General features: G+C 37.5%; 1 protein-coding gene across 3 annotated transcripts in view; it reads right to left on the bottom strand.

The window, feature by feature from the left end:
* The window catches only part of NELL1 (neural EGFL like 1), a 609,773-nt gene that overhangs the window by 473,603 nt on the left and 114,685 nt on the right, over positions 1 to 21,485 (bottom strand). For all 3 annotated transcript variants that reach the window (XM_081938833.1, XM_081938832.1, XM_081938834.1), the window contains exon 3: positions 7,556 to 7,706. In XM_081938833.1, coding sequence (XP_081794959.1) covers positions 7,556 to 7,706 — 151 coding nt within the window. The remainder of the gene's footprint in view (positions 1 to 7,555; positions 7,707 to 21,485) is intronic.

Genomic DNA, 21,485 nt, shown 5'->3' with positions numbered 1-21,485 from the left:
CATGAGCAACGGCTTAAAAACAACAAAATTATAGATCAGCTAATCAGAAGGTATAGATTGGATACAAGAAACATCAATGAAGCTGTAGAGATTGTAAAACAGCAGATAACAGCAACAGCTAGGAAAATTGAAAGACATGAGGCACGAATCATCCAGTATAAACAAAATCAGCAATTTCGATCAGACCAACGGTGTTTTTATCAAAGTCTTAATGTGAATGGTGACACCAAAAGTCAAAAACCAAAAAAGCAGGCCACAGTTGAATTCTGGAAAGAATTGTGGGAAAATGCAAAGGACTACAATAAGGAAGCAAAATGGATACATGACTTTGAGAAAAGCATTGGCAACAAACAAATGCAAGTATTAGAAATAACAACTGAGATGGTCAAAAATCGAGTAAAAAAAGTAAAGAATTGGACATCACCTGGAAAGGACCAATTACATGGTTTCTGGCTCAAATATCTGACCAGTTTACATGCAATATTGGCGAGGCAACTGAATGAGATTTTACAAAATGGCCAAATTGATGAATGGTTGACAACTGGAAAAACATACTTGATTCAGAAAGATGCAACTAAAGGAACAATACCTGAAAACTACAGACCAATAACATGCTTGCCAACAACCTTCAAATTACTCACAGGCATTATTGCAGATAACATTATGGATTATTTGGAAACAAACAACATCTTGCCAGTAGAGCAGAAAGGCAACAAAAGAAGGAGCAGGGGCACAAAAGATCAGCTCCTAATTGATAAAATGATATTAGAAAATTGTAAGAACAGAAAAACGAACTTGAATATGGTCTGGATTGATTACAAAAAGGCATTCGACTCATTGCCACATAGTTGGATCATAAAATGCTTAGAAACAACTGGCATTAGCAAAAATATTACATCCTTTACTGAAAAGGCGATGAAACAATGGAGAACCGAGTTGGCAGTAGGGAATGAGAACTACGAAATGGTTAATATCAAGCGAGGAATTTTCCAGGGTGATTCACTTTCACCTCTTCTCTTCATCATCGCGATGATCCCACTATCAGTAATCTTAAAAAAATGAAATTAGGCTACCAAACAGCCAAAGAAGCCGAAAAAATTTCGCATTTATTATATATGGATGATTTGAAACTCTATGGAAAGTCAGAAATAGAAATCCAATCATTGACAAACACAGTCCGAGTATTCAGCACCGATATTTCAATGCAGTTTGGCATGGAAAAATGTGCCACTGTATCCATAAAAAGGAGCAAAATCACTACATATGAGGGAATTGAAATGCCCAATGGCCAACTAATTAAAAGCAATGAAAATGAAGCCTACAAATACTTAGGCATTCTGCAGTTGGATAACATCAAGCATGGAGAAGTAAAAACTATTGTCAGGGGAGAGTACACCAACAGAGTTAGGAAAATTTTGAAATCTAAATTGAATGGTGGAAATACAATCATGGCCATAAACACCTGGGCAATACCAGTTATAAGACAGCTGGTATAGTTAACTGGACACAAACTGATTTGGACATTTTGGACCGAAAAACCAGGAAACTAATGACAATGCACTACAGTTTACATCCACGTGGTGATATTGATAGACTATACCTACCCCGAAAATCAGGTGGCAGAGGATTATTACAAGTGAAGCAAATAGTTGAAGAAGAAAAACATGCACTGGCTGATTATTTAAAAGAAAATCAAGAACATCTATTAATCGAAGTAAAGAACAAAAATCTATTGAAGGCCCAACAGACGAAACAAGAATACAGAAAAGATGTGATAAAATTAAGAATGGAGAGTTGGCAGAACAAAGCATTGCATGACCAATTTCTGGAAAAAATAAAAGATAAAGTGGACAGTGAAAAAACTTGGTTATGGTTAACAGCAGGTACATTAAAGAAAGAAACAGAGTCACTAATCCTGGCTGCGCAAGAACAAGCTATCCGCACAAATGCCATTAAGGCCAAAATCGAAAAATCCCCTGATGATGCCAAATGTAGACTTTGCAAAGAGGCTGATGAAACTGTTGACCACATACTCAGCTGCTGTAAAAAAAATCGTGCAGACTGACTATAAAATGCGGCACAATTCAGTGGCATAAATGATCCACTGGAATTTGTGCAAAAATTATAATATTAAAATAGCAACAAACTGGTGGGAACATAAGCCTAAAAAATTGTCGAGGGTCAGATGGTCAAGATCTTGTGGGATTTTTGCATACAAACGGATAAAATACTGGCGCATAATACATCAGACATCACACTGGTTGAGAAAAATAAGGTTACAATCATAGACATCGCAATACCAGGTGATAGCAGGGTTGCCGAGAAGGAATATGAAAAAATCGCGAAATACCAGGACTTAAAAATCGAAATTCAACGATTATGGCACAAACCAGCAGTGGTAAGTCCAGTGGTAATCGGCACACTGGGTGCTATTCCAAAAGCACTGGCATTACATTTAAAACAGTTAAAAATTGACAAAATCACCATCAGTCAAATGCAAACGGCCGCACTGCTTGGATCCGCACATATATTACGAAAATATGTTATGACGTCCTTGGCCCCTGGGTGGGGCCCAACTAGTAATTAATGCCAAATCCGGCGAAACAACTGGCCGCTGTGATACAATTCTGTTGATGCAATAATAATAATAATTCAACGATTATGGCACAAACCAGCAGTGGTAATTCCAGTGGTAATCGGCACACTGGGTGCTATTCCAAAAGCACTGGAATTACATTTAAAACAGTTAAAACGTGACAAAATCGCCATCAATCAAATGCAAAAAGCTGCACTGCTTGGATCTGCACGTATATTACAAAAATACGTTACGACGTCCTAGGCCCCTGGGTGGGGCCCGACTAGTAATCAATGTCAAATCCGGCGAAACAACTGGCCGCTGTGATACAATATAATAATAATAATAATAATAATAATAATAATAATAATAATAATAATAATAATAATAATAATAATAATCATAATTCCTTAGAACTAGGCCGCCTTAGGTCTGACCTAAGCATAGTACATAAAAGTATCTGCTACAATGTCCTACCTGTCAATGAGTACTTCAGTTCAACCACAACAATACATGAATACACAATAGATACAAACGTAAGGTAAACCGCTCCAAACTCGATTGCAGAATATACAATTTCAGCAACAAAGTGGTCAATCCCTGGAATACAGTACCTGACTCTGTGGTTTCTTCCCCAAACCCAAAAACTTTAACCTTAGACTGTCTACTGTTGACCTTACCCCATTCCTAAGAGGTCTCTAAGGGCCGTGCATAAGCACACCAATATGCCTACCGTCCCTGTCCTAATGCTCCCTTTTATTCGTATCCATTTCATGTATTCAAAATCATGTTTATACTTATGTAGGTTAACTAAAACATGCTTGACAAAATAAATAATAAATGAATGAATATTCTTTGGTTAACTCACACAAGAATCTTTGCTCTTATTCAATTTAAAGTTTTGCCATCCTCGCTGCTGGAAGGGAATTTGCCCTGTCTGTTGGGGGAAATAGAATCATTTGGTTTGCACACTCATTTTTCTGGAGCATGGTGAGCTGACCTAATAAAGCTTCTGCTAACTCACAGTTATGGTAGCTCTGAGGACAAGAACATTCTCCTTAGACCAGCCATTTGAGGCCTCCAAAAGGGTCACCAAATTAATTAAGCAACTTGATGCTTAATAGTGCAACAACAGTTAATTTTACTTTACAGCTTTACATTTTAATACATTCCTTTATTGCTTAAGCTTTAGTTTACATGTATTATTATTTTTTCCTTGTTTGGGGTCAGTAAAATTTAAAATTAAAACTGACTTTATACGATAATAATTTAGCCTGGTTCATAATCTGGTAAACCATGGTTAGGTTAATCATTTAAGAAAAACAAGTGAGTTTATACAAAATGTTAGATAAGAGATTATATTTTACAAATTACAGAAACCAGTGTTCACACAACATTCTGAACCAAGTCAAACCATATTAGGTTAGTAAAACAATCAATGTAAACCAACCAATGTAAGATACACTGTACAAAATCCATCTGAACAATGATTTTTGTAAGGCTGTCTAATGCTATATATTCACATATACATTCACTTATATGTTTAGGGATGCATATTCACTTATATTTTCATATACATATTAGAATTGCATGGACTTTCTTTAAATGACAGAAATGTAGAAAAAAGCTTCCATAAATAGATATAGATATAATATATCCTTTGTCTCAATAACAGTTGCACAACATATAGTTTTAAAATAGAAGCAAAAGCACAGATTCAAAATTATTTGCCAAGGGGGGTTTAAATGTAAACATAAAAGATACACAAGTATGTATTGTAATATATTATTGTGAACAGTACGATTCCTAAGATCGGCCACAACAACTTCTGTATTTAATATTTTCTTTTTTTTTTTTCACAACCATCAACTTGGGAAAGCTCAACTTATCTACTAGCCATACCTTCTGGAAATTCAGGAAAAGGCTTAAATGTGTAGCAGGTTTTCATATAAATATTTACATTGATTTGGGGAATCAATAAGTATACAAGTGTAATGAACCTTAATTTTAAAAATTTGTACCAGTTCCATGTGAGTGAAGTAGATTTGGAATCCACAGCTATCTGAAGGAATAAATATACCCATTGTTTAGAGTTTCTTTTTTGCCAAGCATTCATTTTAATTTTTTTTTAAAAAAAACACTTTCCTGTGAATTTTCACACAATCTAAGGGGGAGAAAGTGCAGAAATAATGTTCCTGTCTCAGCAGCTGGGCAATAACAACTTGCCAAAATCTCTTTGTTTCAATGAAATGTATTACTAAAAATGTATTTAGAATCCTTGCTTGATATAACCTTAAATTAATCACTCTGCACAGACCCAGTGAAACAAAGCCATATCCTCAGATGATAAAAACTGCTAATTGCAAGGATCAACGACTCAAATAAGAAATCTTTTACTTCCAGCTCATTTATCTATCTGATACTTGGCTTTCTTTACAATGGCTTTCTTTTTTTTCCCCAGTGGTCTCCAAACATATTGAAGTTATCCCAGCAGTTCCTGTTGATATTCTGCTCTTAATTACATTTCATTTAAAGTCTGGTCCTACTGATAGAACAATGACAGGAGTATGTGTTTTTTTTCCAAGAGCATAAAAATACTTCTAAAATATATTATTATATTTAGATTAAGCAAGATGTCAGATAAAAGTTACATAAGGTACATTTAAAAATTATCTAATTTTTAAATTGTAGAAACCCAACATATAAAATGAACTGAAGCAAGAAATAGAGGACTACTCTATTTCTATAAATTTAATATCCATGAAGTCAACCATAAAGTATGCATGATGATACAAGGGTTGTAACGTCTGCTTCAAGCTGTTAAAATAAATGGAAATACTTTTATTGTGTGTAAGATTGACCCCCTGAATTTTATCATTAAAAGTTGGACAGACAAAGCCCTCTACTGCAGGTTATCTATACAATCTAATGCTAAGCAAGTATAGATGGGCCTTTTCCAGAGTCCACTGTAATAGCAATAGCAATAACACTTAGACTTATATACTGCTTTACAGTGATTTATAGCCATCTCTAAATGGTTTATGGAGTCAGCATATTGCCCCCAACAATCTGGGTCCTCATTTCACTGACCTCAGAAGACTGGAAGGCTGAGTCAACCTTGAGCCTGGTGAGGTTCAAAGTGCCAAATTGCAGGCAGTCGGCAGTCAGCAGAAGTAGCCTGCAGTACTGCATTCTAACCACTGCACCACCGCAGCTCTAATGCCCTCCTATCAGCTCTATTGGTGGGAAGATTTCACGGGATTCCTTGTTTACAGATATTTTGCCCTTGTGGATCCAGAGAGGCAGAAATGCTCATTCATACGGTGTTTTTTCATGATGCCCCAAGACGTGTTCTGATCATAAATTTTCTATTTATTATTTTTAAGGTGTGCTAACCACACTTTCACAAATCAGGTGGTGAAATATCTTCACCAAGCTATACAACTTTTAATTAGACCTGTTTTTTTTATTATTCTATGTTTTAACTTTTTCAATAACAAAATGTTGGGTCAAACACGCTCTGGAATGTAAATGCTGGTCAAAGACTTTAATAAAAAGCTTTGATTTGATTTGATGTGGGGGAGGTCATTATATCATCACAAAGGAAAAGAAACCTTTAGTATTGCTTTTATGATTTTTGGTATCGCCACCATAAGTGAGTTTAAAGGTAAGAAATCTGATATAGGTCTCTAGAAGGTACAAGGTCCCTGGTCAGAGGTGGTATTCAACAGGTTCTAACAAGTTCTGGAGAACCAGTAGCGGAAATTTTGAGTAGTTTGAAGAACCGTAAATACTACCTGAATGGCCCCATTCCCACCTATTCTGAGTAGTTTGGAGAATGGTAATACCACCTGATTGGCCCTGTCCCCATCTATTCTCTGCTTCCCAAGTCCCAGCTGATCCAGAGGAAATGGGGATTTTGCAATAACATTCCCCTAGAGTGAGGAAGGAATGCAGATTTCACAGTATCCTTTCCCTGCTACGCCTACTAAGCCATCCCCACAAAGCCACACCCACAAAGCCACACCCACAGAACCAGTAGTAAAAAAATTTGAATCCCACCACTGTCCCTGGTCATTCTCTGGCAATCCAATATGCTCCTGTTCTCTTCATTGCAAGGGATGTCATCTACTTCTGAAAGAACACTACTTCAAATACTAGCCCATCCCTTAATTTAATGAGAAATTTAACTTCCTTTTTTCCTCTTCGCTGTGGCACTGATTATGTAAGTGAATTCGATCTATTTTTCTTCTTATTGTTAATATGGTGCATTAAATGTTTAAGTTTTGTTTTTATGGTTACAATTTTGTATTTATGGATTGTCCACACTGTTCGGGGGTGAATTTCGCCCTGAATTAAGGAGGTGAGGATCTTGGCATTCTTGTAGCATACTTTTGAATAAGCAAAAATAAACCCGCGACATGTTCTAATAAAAACATTTTTAATATAAAAGAAAATAAAAATACAAAACTTGCTATCTAAATCTTACATTTTGGCAAGAGCGATGTTGCCCACCTTCTTGGCAGGCGAACGGAAGATCAGAAGAGAAAGTAAAGGAATGTGAAGGAGCATGCGTACTAAATCACTTGCAGATAAGAACTGTGACCTGCGCAGTTAATCTTCAGCGCAGCTAGCAAACCAAGTAACGCAGTGACACACACGATGGTTTTTCTTGAGATAAAATTCCTTGCGTTAAATTTTTCTGTAAAGCAGCTAATAAATCATAGAATGAACATAATAAATAAAAATGGCAGATCAGTAAAACAAAAAGCAGGCTTATAGTCATGGTTTGGCAGAGTGCCACGCAGACATAACAAATACATTTTGAAGACATTACATTCCTGCAACTCTCTTTAGCAAGAGAAAACAATGACCCAGGAATCAATTACAACAGAAACTTCATGTTTTGTGATTAGGTAATGTAAGGTCATCATAAAGCACTTTGATGCCATCAGGTATTTAGACAGGTTTCCTGCTTACCTGTGTTCCAACTCTCGTATGGACAGAATAACTCCAGAAGTTGATGCCTGCTGCTGTATGTTGGTCAAAAATGTGAATTCACTTTTGTTCCGGAAGAGCTGAATTAATTTCTCATTTGTGTGGGATGCTGCATGGATTTCTCTATCTACAGCTAAAAAAAAATTATAAGAATAGTGAGGTAAGAGGTGGGGAAAGAAAGAGACATAGCACTAAACTTTTCACATTAGAAACCATTAAGGGCTGGTTCCTATTTCCGTTCCCTATGGTAATACTTTTCATTCTGAGAAATCTGGCTCTTCTTTGCCAGGGCTGTACTTGGGAGCAATGTGAAAATAGAAAACATCCTCTTTATCAGTTTGTCGCCCTGACAAGTTCACAATCAGGCATCTTACTGATTTTCTGACAGAGTTTCTGACAGGAAATGATGAACCATTCAAGCCTGTCATGAGCAGATTACATTGCTGATTCATGAGGTGTGTGCAGAAACAAGATAATAGGCTCCCAAATTTAGAGGGCCTGGCTGAACCCTGAGTCACTGGCAAAGCAGAAATTTCAATATCGTTTCGGTTTTCCTCCTTTCCTATCGAAGACAAAGAATTTGCTCTGATACTGATGCACTGGCAGAGATCTATTATTGCTAGCAATGCTCTCTCAGCATCCTTACACACACACACACACACCCCGCCTCATCCCCTGTCCATAGATTTAATACATCGTCATGTATGATGTAGCTACAGGAGTGACAATCGATTTGGGTACTTCTCTGTTTACACAAGCCAAGTATTGCTTTCAAGCAGTATTTATTAGACTTCAACTTGATGTTTAGAGGTGCACATCATTCAAACCGCTTTCAACTTTCGGTCACATTCCCTTTAACCCTTTTGGGATGAGAAATAAAACAACAAAAATGAAAGCAGCAGATAACGATAGCATCACTAACTCACCTTTTTACTCATACTTTCATAGAATTGTAAAATCGCACAATTGCAGGGCTGGAAGAGACTTTGGAGGTTTTCTAAGTCCAAGCTCCGCCTAAGGCAGGAGACCTTATATCATCCCAGACAAATGGCTGTCTAATCTTTTCTTGAAAACCTCCCATGATGGAGCACTCACAACTCAGAAAACAAATGGTTCCATTGATTAATTGATTTTAGTGCTTTTCATATCCTAGCTTTTTTCGGGGGAGGGAGGGAGAGCTTTGTTAATTACATAGTATAGGTAGTCCTTGACTAACAATAGTTCATTTAATGACTGTTCAAAGTTACAATGTTTCCTATGCCTTCCATCTGGTAAACTCGCAAGATTCATTTTTCTTGTGGTGTACCTGTATACATCTGTACTAGACTGTGTTGTTTCTCTGTGTCATATAATATATGTGGGTATATGCATAATTTTGTATTCGTTTATTTTGGCATGCATATGTAGTATATATTGGAGGTTGGAGCTCTATGAGATGAAATTTCATTTTAATGTATGCCAATTAGCATACATTCAAAGTGACAATAAAATTATTCTATGTCTAAGTCATTAAAAAAGTGACGTATGACCATTTTCCACACTTACGACCTTTGCAGTATCCCCATGGTAACATGACTAAAATTCAGATGCTTGACTTTCTGACAAAAAGGGGAAACCAGATTCACTTAACAACTGTGGCAAGAAAAGTTGTAAAATGGGGCAAACTCACTTAACCAATGTTTCACTTAGCAACATAAATTTTGGGCTCATAAATTATGGTCATAACTGGAGAACTATCTGTACCACTCCTGAATTCCATTAATAACTTCTTTGCTCGTTTGTTTTTCCTTCAAGGCCAAAGGTCTAATTCCATATGTTAAAAGAGTAACATTCCAGACCTACCATTTTGGTAAATCTTTCTGCTGGGGAAAATCTCATGCCAACAAAACAGAAAAGGGGGCAATTTTCTTTTTCTCCTGCAGCCCCATGTATGCTGTAAAAAAAAAAAACCCAACCTGCTCTTTGTAGTTGGGAAAACTCAACAGCAGGTTGGAAGAAGAACAAAACAGAACAGATGAACAAGTCCCCGAGCAGAAGTGAAAATCTGTTCACATAGTGTTGGATTTTGTCTCAGAACAAGATTCCAAACTGAACAAAAGCCTGCTTAACAACATTAACTGCAGCTGGAACTTCCAAAAGGCAGGTGTGTTGCATATGTGTGTTTAAGCAGCCTTCTTACAACAGCAGAATATTCTACAACAACCGGATCATGGTAAGTGTTCTAAGATATACAACTGTTTTTACTTAGTATATGTCTACACCATTTATGCAATTACATCTCAAAGCAGCTTATGAGATAAATAAAAGTATTCAAAGACAGGTATTAAAGATATTTAAATTGATATAAAAAGTACGCTAGAACCAAGAAAGGAAACAAGGAAAAAACAATATCCATTGTAGAGTGTTTGAATGGTGAGATTATTCCTCCACAGGCACCATAAAGGTGTAATAATAAGCACTTTGTGGATTTTAGTGGGGACAGATTAGAAGGCAATCTGTTCTATTTATTCTGTCCATAAATTGTTTAAAGCTTTATACATCAAAAGCAAAGCCAGGAAGGTATAGGATTTAAGCTGCTGAGCCAGGACTGGAGAGTTCCAAATTGATACCTACTTTCAACCATAAAAGTTCACTGGGTGATTTTGAAACAGTCAATCTCTCTTAGCCCTTCTTGCCTCACTGAATTGTGATAGTTGTAGGAAAAACTGAAGGAGAAAATCCTGTACACTTCAGTTCCCCAGCAAATACACTAGTGGTGGGTTCCAGATCCTGTTGCAACTGGTACTGTTGCAACGAGGCCTGGCGTCCACTGCATGAATGTGTGCAGCACATGCACACACATGTGCAGTGCACACATGCACCTTTACCTCTTGTGACACCTCTGCGACCCTCCACGGTGCTCCAGCTGCTCGGCGGAGCACCTCGCAGGGGCCATGCGCTCAGTGCATAGAAGCACCGAAGTGCTCAAATACAGGTAAGGAGTTTGGGCAGGCTGCTGGGCCCTCTGGAGCACCATACTGGAACGATACCCAGTGCTCAAGACAGGCACCGGTACGTCCGTACCAGGACATACTGTCTGCAAATCACCACTGAAATACACACACCTGATGCTTCTGGACCAAGCATGTAAGTAGAGTGCATTGTGGTAATCAGCCATGAGAAAAAGCCAAGAATTAGCTTTCAATCTTTATATCATCAATCACTAATCCATATATGTCATCTGATACTGTGGGTCGCTGTCAGATTTTTGAATTTCTCAAACACCCATAGGTACTTTTTCAAGAGGCAAATGGACTTTCTGGTTTTTCTTTGAAGATGTTTTGCTTCTCATTCAAGAAACTTCTTGGATGAGAAGCAAAACGTCTTCAAAGAAAAATCAGAAAGTCTAGTTACCTCTTCAAAAAGCACCTTTGGACAATCATAATACAATACAATACAATACAATAGTAGAGTTGGAAGGGACCTTGGAGGTCTTCTAGTCCAACCCCCTGCCTAGGCAGGAAACCCTATACCGTTTCAGACAAATAGCTATCCAACATCTTCTTAAAGATTTCCAGTGTTGGGGCATTCACAACTTCTGGAGGCAAGCTGTTCCACTGATTAATTGTTCTCACTGTCAGGAAATTTCTCCTCAGTTCTAAGTTGCTTCTCTCCTTGATTAGTTTCCACCCATTGCTTCTTGTTCTACCCTCAGGTGCTTTGGAGAATAGTTTGACTCCCTCTTCTTTGTGGCAACCTCTGAGATATTGGAATAATGCTATCATGTCTCCCCTAGTCCTTCTTTCTCTTAAGCTAAACATACCCAGTTCCTGCAACCGTTCTTCATATGTTTTAGTCTCCAGTCCCCTAATCATCTTTGTTGCTCTTCTCTGCACTCTTTCTAGAGTCTCCACATTTTTTTACATCGTGGCGACCAGAACTGAATGCAGTATTCCAAGTGTGGCCTTACCAAGGCATTATAAAGTGGTATTAACACTTCACGTGATCTTGATTCTATCCCTCTGTTGATGCAGCCTAGAACTGTGTTGGCTTTTTTGGCAGCTGCTGCACACTGCTGGCTCATATTTAAATGGTTGTCCACTAGGACTCCAAGATCCCTTTCACAGTTACTACTACTGAGTAAGGTATCACCTATACTGTACCTGTGCATTCCGTTTTTGTTGCCTAAATGTAGAACCTTACTCTTTTCACCATTGAATTTCATTTTATTAGATAGTGCCCAATGTTCAAGTTTGTCAAGATCCTTCTGTATCTTAAGCCTATCTTCTGGAGTGTTGGCTATTCCTGCCAGCTTGGTATCATCTGCAAATTTGATGAGTTCCCCATTTATTCCCTCATCCAAATCATTGATGAAGATGTTGAAGAGTACTGGGCCTAAAACAGAGCCTTGGGGTACTCCACTGCATACTTCCCTCCATGTAGATGCAGTTCCATTGAGAACTACACGTTGAGTGCGGTTGGTCAGCCAGTTACCAATCCATCTGGTGGTGATGCTGTCTAACCCACATTCTTCTACTTTATCTAGTAGTAGGTTATGGTCTACCTTATCAAAAGCCTTACTGAAGTCCAAGTAAACTATATCAACGGCATTCCTCTGGTCCACTAATTTTGTCACATTATCAAAGAATGCAATAAGATTAGTCTGGCATGATCTGTTTTTGACAAATCCATGTTGGCTTTTGGCTATTACTTTGTTTGCTTCTAGGTGTTCGCAAATTCGTTGCTTGATTATTTTTTCCAGAATCTTTCCTGGTATTGAGGTTAGGCTGATAGGTCTGTAGTTTCCTGGATCTAATTTTTTCCCTTTTTTGAAGATGGGAACCACATCAGCTCTTTTCCAGTCCTCTGGTAGTTCCCCGGTGTTCCAGGATCTCTGAAAGATATAATTCAGTGGTTCTGAGATCTCGTCTGCTAGTTCCTTCAGAACTCTGGGGTGTAATCCATCCGGTCCTGGTGATTTGAACTCATCTAGGGTAGACAGGTGCTCACTTACCATTTTCTTCCCTATTTCAATTTGTGTTCCTAATTTTGTGGTGCTGCTTTTGATAGGTTGGACTGTTTTATCCCTTTGTGTAAAGACAGATGCAAAACATGAGTTAAATAGTTCTGCTTTCTCCCTGTTGCTTGTCACCTTCTTGCCACTTTCTCCTAGCAATGGACCAATTGTTTCCTTAACTTTTTTCTTGTTTTTAACATGTTGGAAGAAGCTTTTTTTGTTAATTTTTACTTTTGTGGCAAGCCTTTCTTCATTGTGAGCCTTAGCTTTCCTCACTTCATCTTTACAGGCTCGGGCTATTTGCTGATATTCTGCCTTAGTTATGTCCCCCTCCTTCCACTTTTTATACTTACTTTTTTTGTCTTTCAGTTTGTCAGATAGTTGTTTATGCAGCCATGCTGGTTTCTTTTGGGAGCTGTTGTTTTTCTTCTTCATTGGTATTGTGTTAGACTGGGCTTTTCTAATCTCATTTTTCAAAATTTCCCAAGCTTCTTGAGTTGTTTTCCCCTCGAGGATTCTCATCCATGGAATTTTTCCCAAGGTCTCTCTAAGTTTATTGAAATTAGCTTTCTTAAAGTCCAAGACTCTAGTTTGACTTTGTTCTACTACTTGTGTTTGGATAATGTTGAATTCCAATATTGCATGGTCACTTGCCCCCAGGGTTCCTATGACTTCAACACCTTCTATCATTTCCTCTCTGTTAGTGAGAATTAAGTCCAGTATGGCTGATCCCCTTGTTTCCTTCTCTACTTTTTGGAAAACAAAGTTGTCTGCTAGGTTTGTTAGGAACCTGTTGGATCTTCCACTTGGTGCAGAGTTTGTTTCCCAGTTGATGTCAGGGTAGTTAAAATCTCCCATTACTATTGTGGTGTGCTTCCTACATACCTTAGTTAGCTGACTAGCAAAAAGTTCATCTTCTTCCTCTGCTTGGTTGGGTGGCCTGTAGTATAGACCTATGGCAATGTCATTTCCCCCACAACCTTTAATATTGACCCAAATGCATTCAAGATAGTTCTCATTATTGTTGTGCTCTATTTCTGTAGAGACATAGTTATTTCTTATATATAGTGCAACTCCACCTCCTCTTTTATTTGGTCTATTTCTTTTAAATAATTTAAATCCTTCTAGCTGTATGTTCCATTTGTCAGTTTCATCCCACCAAGTTTCTGTAATGGCAATAATATCATATCTGCCCTCTTTTACTTGAATTTCTAATTCTCCCTGTTTATTCCTCATGCTCTGTGCATTGGTATATAGACATTTGAGTCCATTTTGATTGACCTTGTGTTTACTGTCTACATAACCTGTATTATGCCTGACTGCCCCTATTTTCTTGCCACTTGTGTGATTCATGCACATGGTATGACAATCACTATTACATGCTTGGTTTTGCTTGACAGCAGGAGTGATAATCTTACCCACACACACATCTATGTTACATGCATTTATAACCCTATGAATTTTAGTTTGCTGGGGACAGAGATGTTCTGTATCTATTAATTCTCTGTCCCCGCTCTTCAGTTTAAATGTTTATCAAGAAAATCTGTGAATTTAATGCCAAGTAACTCAGTTCATGACCTGGATGACTGAGAATCTCCATAGACAAGACACCCATAGTTTTCCACGATATATGATTGTGATATATTGCAGAAACCATGGATATCTTGAGAAATTCAGGAAACGGATTATAAGTATTTTCTACCTACCTGGGTCCTTTTGCATGCAGGACATGTTCTTGCTTGAGGCCACTAACTGAATAGAAAGCAAAAAGATCAGAGCTCCAAGCCTCCTGTTTGACCCCATATTGATTGCTGCAATAACTATTTTACAGAAGACATGCCTATACTCTTCCAAATGTGACATTAAACTATCAAGTCAAGACAGCCTCACCTTCGGGGTATTAGTCTCTCATCTTTATCTATACAGTGTTTGCTTGGTGGCTCTACCCATGTAGCTCTACATTCAGAATACAGATTAAACTGACATGTAGCAAAATGCAAATGTTTGAGCACAGGCCAAAGAAAGTTGGTAAAAATAATACTATATTTTTCACCGCATACTATTAACTTCTGCTTAATGATTACATTCTTGTTTTCTTACAGAAAGGAAAAACTGATTATATTAATAGTAGCCAAAATTCACTGATACAAACGTTCAGTTATCATTTTCACCAAACGATAATCAGGTATTTGTAAATTATCATTTCATGTCCCAAAGATTTGACTTCTCACATTACTAAGCTGAGTTTGGAGAGCATCAGCATTATACACTGACATTAAACAACCGAGCCCACTGTAAAGCATTGCATTATGGAATGTTGATATGCATATCACAAAAATGCTTTAGTGTCCTTGAAATCCAGAGAACTCAAAACATTTTGCTTCCCGAACCGGCAATAATGCCGGCAGCAATCCACCCCTAATGTGGAGGTTCACCGAACTGCGCAGAATCCTAGCTAGATGATCGCCCGAACCCATGCAAACCCCCAGCAGCCCACCCATGGTTTTACATATGCTGCTTTTATATCACTGGCTACATAATTAATTATCTTTCCATAAGCTGATCTTGCTTCTATCTAGCCACAACAACCTCTTTCTAGGTACTTCAGTTCCATTGCTTGCAGGGTTTTGCAACTGGGGACAATCCAGCAGCATGGTGCTCCATGTAAGTTTTATTCTCCAACTGCTATGCAGATCCTACTAAGGTTAAATAACCTTTGTGCAGAAAGAGCTTTCCCATAAACTCGTCTAAAAAAATGTTTTGATACTGCATCGTTGTGTCAATTTAGCTGTGTTATTTGTGTTATATAGATAAAGCACATTGGTGTAATTTTAGAATATATTGGAGTTCCAGCTAACTAGCAGGTAAAAGAGACCAATTTCACTGTGAGTTAATCTACTTTGAGAAAGCAATTTCTACATATTTCAGTATCTATACCAGCTAACAACAACTCAGTATTTTCAATGTTTTTCTATCCAAGACTTGTTTTTTTAAAACAAACCATTCCTGCTAGTGCAAAAAAGGAGCATGAGAGCTCTTTCTTTAATTGGAAAGCAAAATGTACTGTACAGCAAAACAGTGAAATTTCAAAGATGCTTCCTTTAAGATTGAAGTCGCCTTTTCATTTAGGATAGCCCAATCAAGATTAATTTGTAGAATTTACTTCCATAATCAGCAATGCACCTGCCTAATATTCTTCAATTGCAACAAATGAAATTCAATTGTTTAGAAGTTTGGATTATGCCCTTCTTTATTTGATTTAATTACAAACACCAAAACTAGAGCCCTTTACAGTAAATATCTTTCCCTACTATACCACTTTCATTTATGTATAGTTGTATTTCATACAATAATCTACTCTCCTGGTGGTTTATATGCATGTTGATTTTCCATAAGAAATATATATATATACTAAAACCCATTTAACTGATAGCTAACTTTCCAGAATTTCTTAAAATCCAAAACCAGCTTTTTGTTTATAGTCACTATACGTAGCCTGGAGGGTATTTCTATTTATGAACAGTAGAAATGCAAATGAAGATTCTTCCATTCAAAACAGATGTCGATGCAATGGATAATGAGATGATTCGATATAGGAAAAATGGTGAAGCTAGGTAAACACACATTGTGGACTTCAAATCACATATAATTATCTTTCTGTCTATAGATCTGGCCCATCCTTACAATCATTGGGGAATTTCTTGCTTGTCACAACTACTTGGTTTATGGTTAAATCCAAGTGTTTTCCTAGCTTAGGGAAGAGATGGTATTCAGCCAGTTCTGACAGGTTCTGCAGAACCTGTAGCAGAAATTTTGAGTAGTAGGCTGGCCCAGCCCCCGCTGCCTCCCAGCTGATCTTCTTTTGTTGCCCTGAACAGGAGAACAGAGCTGGAAAGTAGGTTAGTGGGATAGGGAGGGAATGGGGATTTTGTAATATCCTTCCCCTGCCACACCCACAAAGTCATGCCCACCAAGCTATACCCACAGAACTGGTAGTAAAAAAAATTGAATCCCACCACTGGCTTAGGGTAGGTTGTTTATGCAACTCTGTTTGATTGTTTGATTTGTGTTTTATCTAGATTACATTCTTTTTTATTGTTTTTCCATTTTAAGTAGTTCATGTTCATTCAAAAAGCTTCTACGTCAAATAAATAAGTAGTTGCTAACAAATAATTAGCAATGCTAATACTCTGCATAGTACTTATTCTGGAATATTTTCCAAAATGGAAAAATGAAATATTTTTCCCGTTTTCTTGTTAGATGTAAATATTATCTCCCCCCAGCGCTTTTATATATCAACTCTGCTTCCACTCCTTTTACATTTGTTTGGGTGTTTTAGTCAAAATTTCTGCCCTGCTGGGTTGCAGCACAATCTCTTTTTTACAGATGAAATTGTGTGTACATTCAAAATATTAGTATGTGACATAATTTTGTAAAGTAATTTTCCTCTTTCTTTGGAAAGGGAAATCAAAAAATAAAAGGATCAGTCTGATTCGATCATAGGCATCAAGGGCTATGCTTTATGTAAAGTGTCTTACCCTGTTAATTTTGATTACTTAAAAATTGTAAACTGATATTTCCGGGAAAAGAAAGAATGAACTTGTGCCTTAATTGAATCTGTGTTTGCTGGTGGATAACTGGGTATGACCAGCATATCTCGAGAGAAACACCTGGTCTCAAGTTTTTTTAATACTTTCAATCACATGCTAATCCAGCCAGGAGCAAGTTTTACAGCTATTGGGTCAACCAAGATAAAGTTAAGTAAAGTATTTTTTACTCAAGCTCAATTCCTGGACACTTCACAATAATATCTAAGTAGTGTGCTATTGCCGCCTTCTTGGATACTTTAGCTTCCAAGTCTAGCCTAGTATTTCACTGGGATTTTTCATCCAGATCCTAACCAAGTCCTGTTTAGCTCTATGAGATGAGGCAAACATGACTAAAAAATTTTTATAAGGTGGCAATGTCTAAGTAATTTTGCCTGATCCTAGAAACTAAATCAGGTTGGCCTTGGTTAGTATTTATATAAGGGATTACCAAGGAATTTACTGGCTGTTGCTTAAACTAGAACATTCATACACATGTCATAAACAAAATAGTAACACCGGTAAGAAAACTGTATGGATTCAATCACCAATCAAGTGCATCTTTAAATTCAGAGAAAAAAAACTTTTAAATAATAATAAGTATAAAAACCTTCCATAGAATGATGTAATCCTTCCAGGGTACTTTTTTTGCTTAGATAGCTAAACCACTAATGGCGAAACTTTTCGTAAAGGCGTGCCAAAATTGTGCCCACACCCACAATTCAATGCGCCACCCCCACCTGCACATGCACACACAACCCCCACCCCGTGCATTTGTGCACAACCCCTCCCACAAGTGTGGGGGAAGTTTTTGCCATTCCCAGGCTCCGGAGGCTTTCCTGAAGCCTAGGGAGGGCCTCAGGAAGCTGGAAATTTCCGAACTTTCGCTTGGCCCGTTGGGCCCATTTTTCTCTCCCTCCTCAGGTTCCGGAGGCTTTTCTGAAGCCTGGGGAGGGAGAGAAGCTGACCTCCTCAGCCCTACAAAATGCCAAAAAGCAGCTTGCCAGTGCACGCATGCGCGCCAGAACTGAGAGCTTGCATGCCAACATATATGGCTCTGCATGCCACTTGTGGCACGCTTGGTTTGCCATCAGGAGGCTAAACTGTAAATAAAAATATGCTTGATCTTTTTATTCTTTCAATTCAATTAAATCCTGGAAATAAACTGTATAAGTAACCTCAGAACTCCTCCCATTCATTTGCCTGTCCATCAACAAGATGAGTGTCTGAAAATAGAATGGAATAGGTACAAAGTTGGTATGGTGGAAGAAGCCAGAAAAACAAAATTTGAGAATGAAAATAAGCCAGATCCAGCATGAAACTGGAGAAAAACATCTCAGGGGGTAAAACATCCTTACTGCATTTCTTCTACAGGACTATAATTGAGAATGCTAGCAAATGTTCCATTCTAAGCCTCCCTTCTGCCTCCTGGTTATTTTCACAAAGCAGAATTTGTGTAACCTAGCCTGTACTTCTCAAAACAACTACACAGAGAAATAACCAGAGAAAAAGCAGAAACACTATTCATTATTTCATTATCAAAAGAAAATGCAACTGCCTTCTATTGCTTCTTTTAGGGTTGGCAAGCTTTTCCATCTCTTGTTATTGCTTCCAATCCACAAATAAAATGTTATACAGTGGCTCCAGACTGTCTCTGTGTCTGTCTATCAATAGGGCTGACTATGTGCCTTTAACAGACCTCCAGAATGATTTGATCCAGCCCTGGCTTTTAGATCTTTCAATAGTGCATTTGTCACTACTGTAATTAAGTCCATCCACTTTGCTTCCGGTTCTCTCTTTTTGATTTTCACCTTTCCCAGCACTAGACTTTTGGAGAGAGCAAAGTCTTCACATAATATATCCAAAATATGATAATTTGGCCCTAGTAATTGTTTCCCTTCTGATTAGAATTCTAGATTGATTAGCTCTATTTTATTGCACTCATATTTAATATCAATCTCATTTTTTTCACTATACTCCTTGCCTTATTAATGCTTCCAGATCATTTGTATGTTGAGTTATTAATGTAGTGTCATCAGCATAGCATAGGTTACTGATGTTTCTTCCTTCAGATGATCTTCCAATCCAGCTCCCTTTGACATGTATTCCACATATCGGTTGAATAAATGAAGAAAAAGTATTCAGCCTTGCCAACCAGGACTCAGTCAGCTTCTCCATATATCTGCCAAACCATTGCTCCTTGTCCTATATACCATTCTCATGAAGACAATTAGATGTTCTGGGATTCCAATTTTCTAAAGAATATTCAAGAACTTGTTCACTTGAAGATATTTGAAGATATTTCTATAATCAAGGTGTGTGTGTGTGTGTGTGTGTGTGTGTGTGTGTGTGTGTGTTTCTTTTGTCAATTATCCACCATGCACCAACAATAATGTCTGTTGTTGCTAGGCCTTTTGTAAAGCCAGCTTGCATATCTGGCATCTCCCTTTTTGTGTATAGCTGTTGGATGATCCTAAGCATTATTTTGCTCACATATGAAATTAAGGATATTGTACAGTAGTATTACACGCTGTTAAGTCTTCTTTGTCTCTGGTATTGTTATATTGAAGAAGAACCCTGGTGGGACAGTGATTACAATGCAGTATGGCAGGCTAACTTTGCCCATAGCCAGGAGTTCAATCCTGATCAACTCAAGGTTAACTCCGTCTTCCATTCTTCCAAAATTGGTAAAATGAGGACCCAGATCATTGGGGGCAATATGCTGACATTGTAAACTGTATAGCCCAGAGAGTGCTATGCAGCATTATGGAGCAGCACATAAGTGCTATTGCTATGTTGATTGACCCCTTCCAAACTTTTGGGCACTGGTTGTCCTACTGATTTACTGGTATAGTTTGGGTAAGTTTCACTTATTCCTCTTCTGTTGATTGCCATATTTCTATAGATATTCCAGCAGTTTCTATGTCTTTCCAATTCAATAATGCTAAAGTGCTAATATAACTTCATTTTTAATATATCTTCTAAGATATTGTGGATATTTATATCTCTCATGTATAGAATGTCAGTACACACACACACACACACATATCTTTGCTGGATCTTTTTTGAACCAGTTATTATATATCAATTGGCCATTCCTTAGCATATTAATTTGAAGTTGGAATCTCCTTTTGTGTTCAAAGACCTTTTTGAAAAAGCTTTTCTTGTTTTTCTATGTCTATTTCCATTTTTAATATGTTTAAAGATACTGCAAGATTGTCTTCTGTGTCTTTTATCAGAGCTTTGAAATTCTTTGTTAAATTTCTTCCTGAGATCTTTTCTTTCTAAGCTTCGGTTTCTCTTCTTGATGATTTCTACTCTCCAGTTTGTCTTCTTCTAGTTCTTAGTCTTTAATAGTCTCTTTTCACATTCATCTTTAACTATTTCACTGCACAATTCCTGTGGTTCTTCATCCATAAGGTTCAGGACTTCAAAGCAGTTCCTGATGTTTTCCTTAGAAATGGTGATCATAGTGGGGAAAACAGCTTTGGTTTTTTGCTATTGCTTGACTATGAACTTGGACATGATTAGTTTGTAATCTGTTCCATAGTCGGCCATTGGCCTCATTACTGTTATAACTGAATTCTTCCACCTTCTTGTACCAATTAAATAAACTATTGATTTCTGTACTCTACCTGATGATGTCCATGAACATAGTGTGAGCAGCATTTGTTTGTTTGTGTTAGCAGTTTTTAAAAAATGGATTGGCAGAAATTGATAAATTATTCTTTTGCTTCAGTTCAATTTCTTCAACCATACAATCCAATTATTGTTTCCTCTTTGCTGCTTCCAGATTTAGTATTCCATTCTCCATCTACTAGCAGTACATCTTATATGTTTTGTTGATTTCAGGTTGAACTGCACCATATAATTCAACAGTTTCCTTTTCTTTTGTATCAGTGGTTGGAGCATAAACTTGTATAACCAGAATGTTAAAAAGGTATTCATAAAGTTTAATTGATAGTATCAATGTAATTGATACATTGATATAAAGTGTTACCTTTACTATACCATATAATTGCCATGAAAGCAATGCCATCTTTTTGCTTTTCATTTCCCAAGTGATAAATAATATGGAGAGCCAACTTGGTCTAGTGGTTAAGGCACCAGGCTAGAAAGCAAGAGACTGTAAGTTCACGTCCTGCCTTAGCCACAAATGGCAGCTGGATGACCTTAGACCAGCCGTTCTCTTTCAGCCCAACTCACCTCACAGGGTTTTTTGTTGTAGGGAAAATAGAAAGAGGAATATGTGTTGGACATGTCTACCACCTTGAATTATTCATTTTAATCTGGCTATGCCAAAACACATAGGGACACAGTGGCTCAGTGG

This window comes from Natrix helvetica (genome assembly GCF_964273705.1).
Source record: "Natrix helvetica genome assembly, chromosome: 1".
NCBI lineage: Eukaryota > Metazoa > Chordata > Lepidosauria > Squamata > Natricidae > Natrix > Natrix helvetica.
This window is presented reverse-complemented; position numbering and strand designations above follow the sequence as displayed.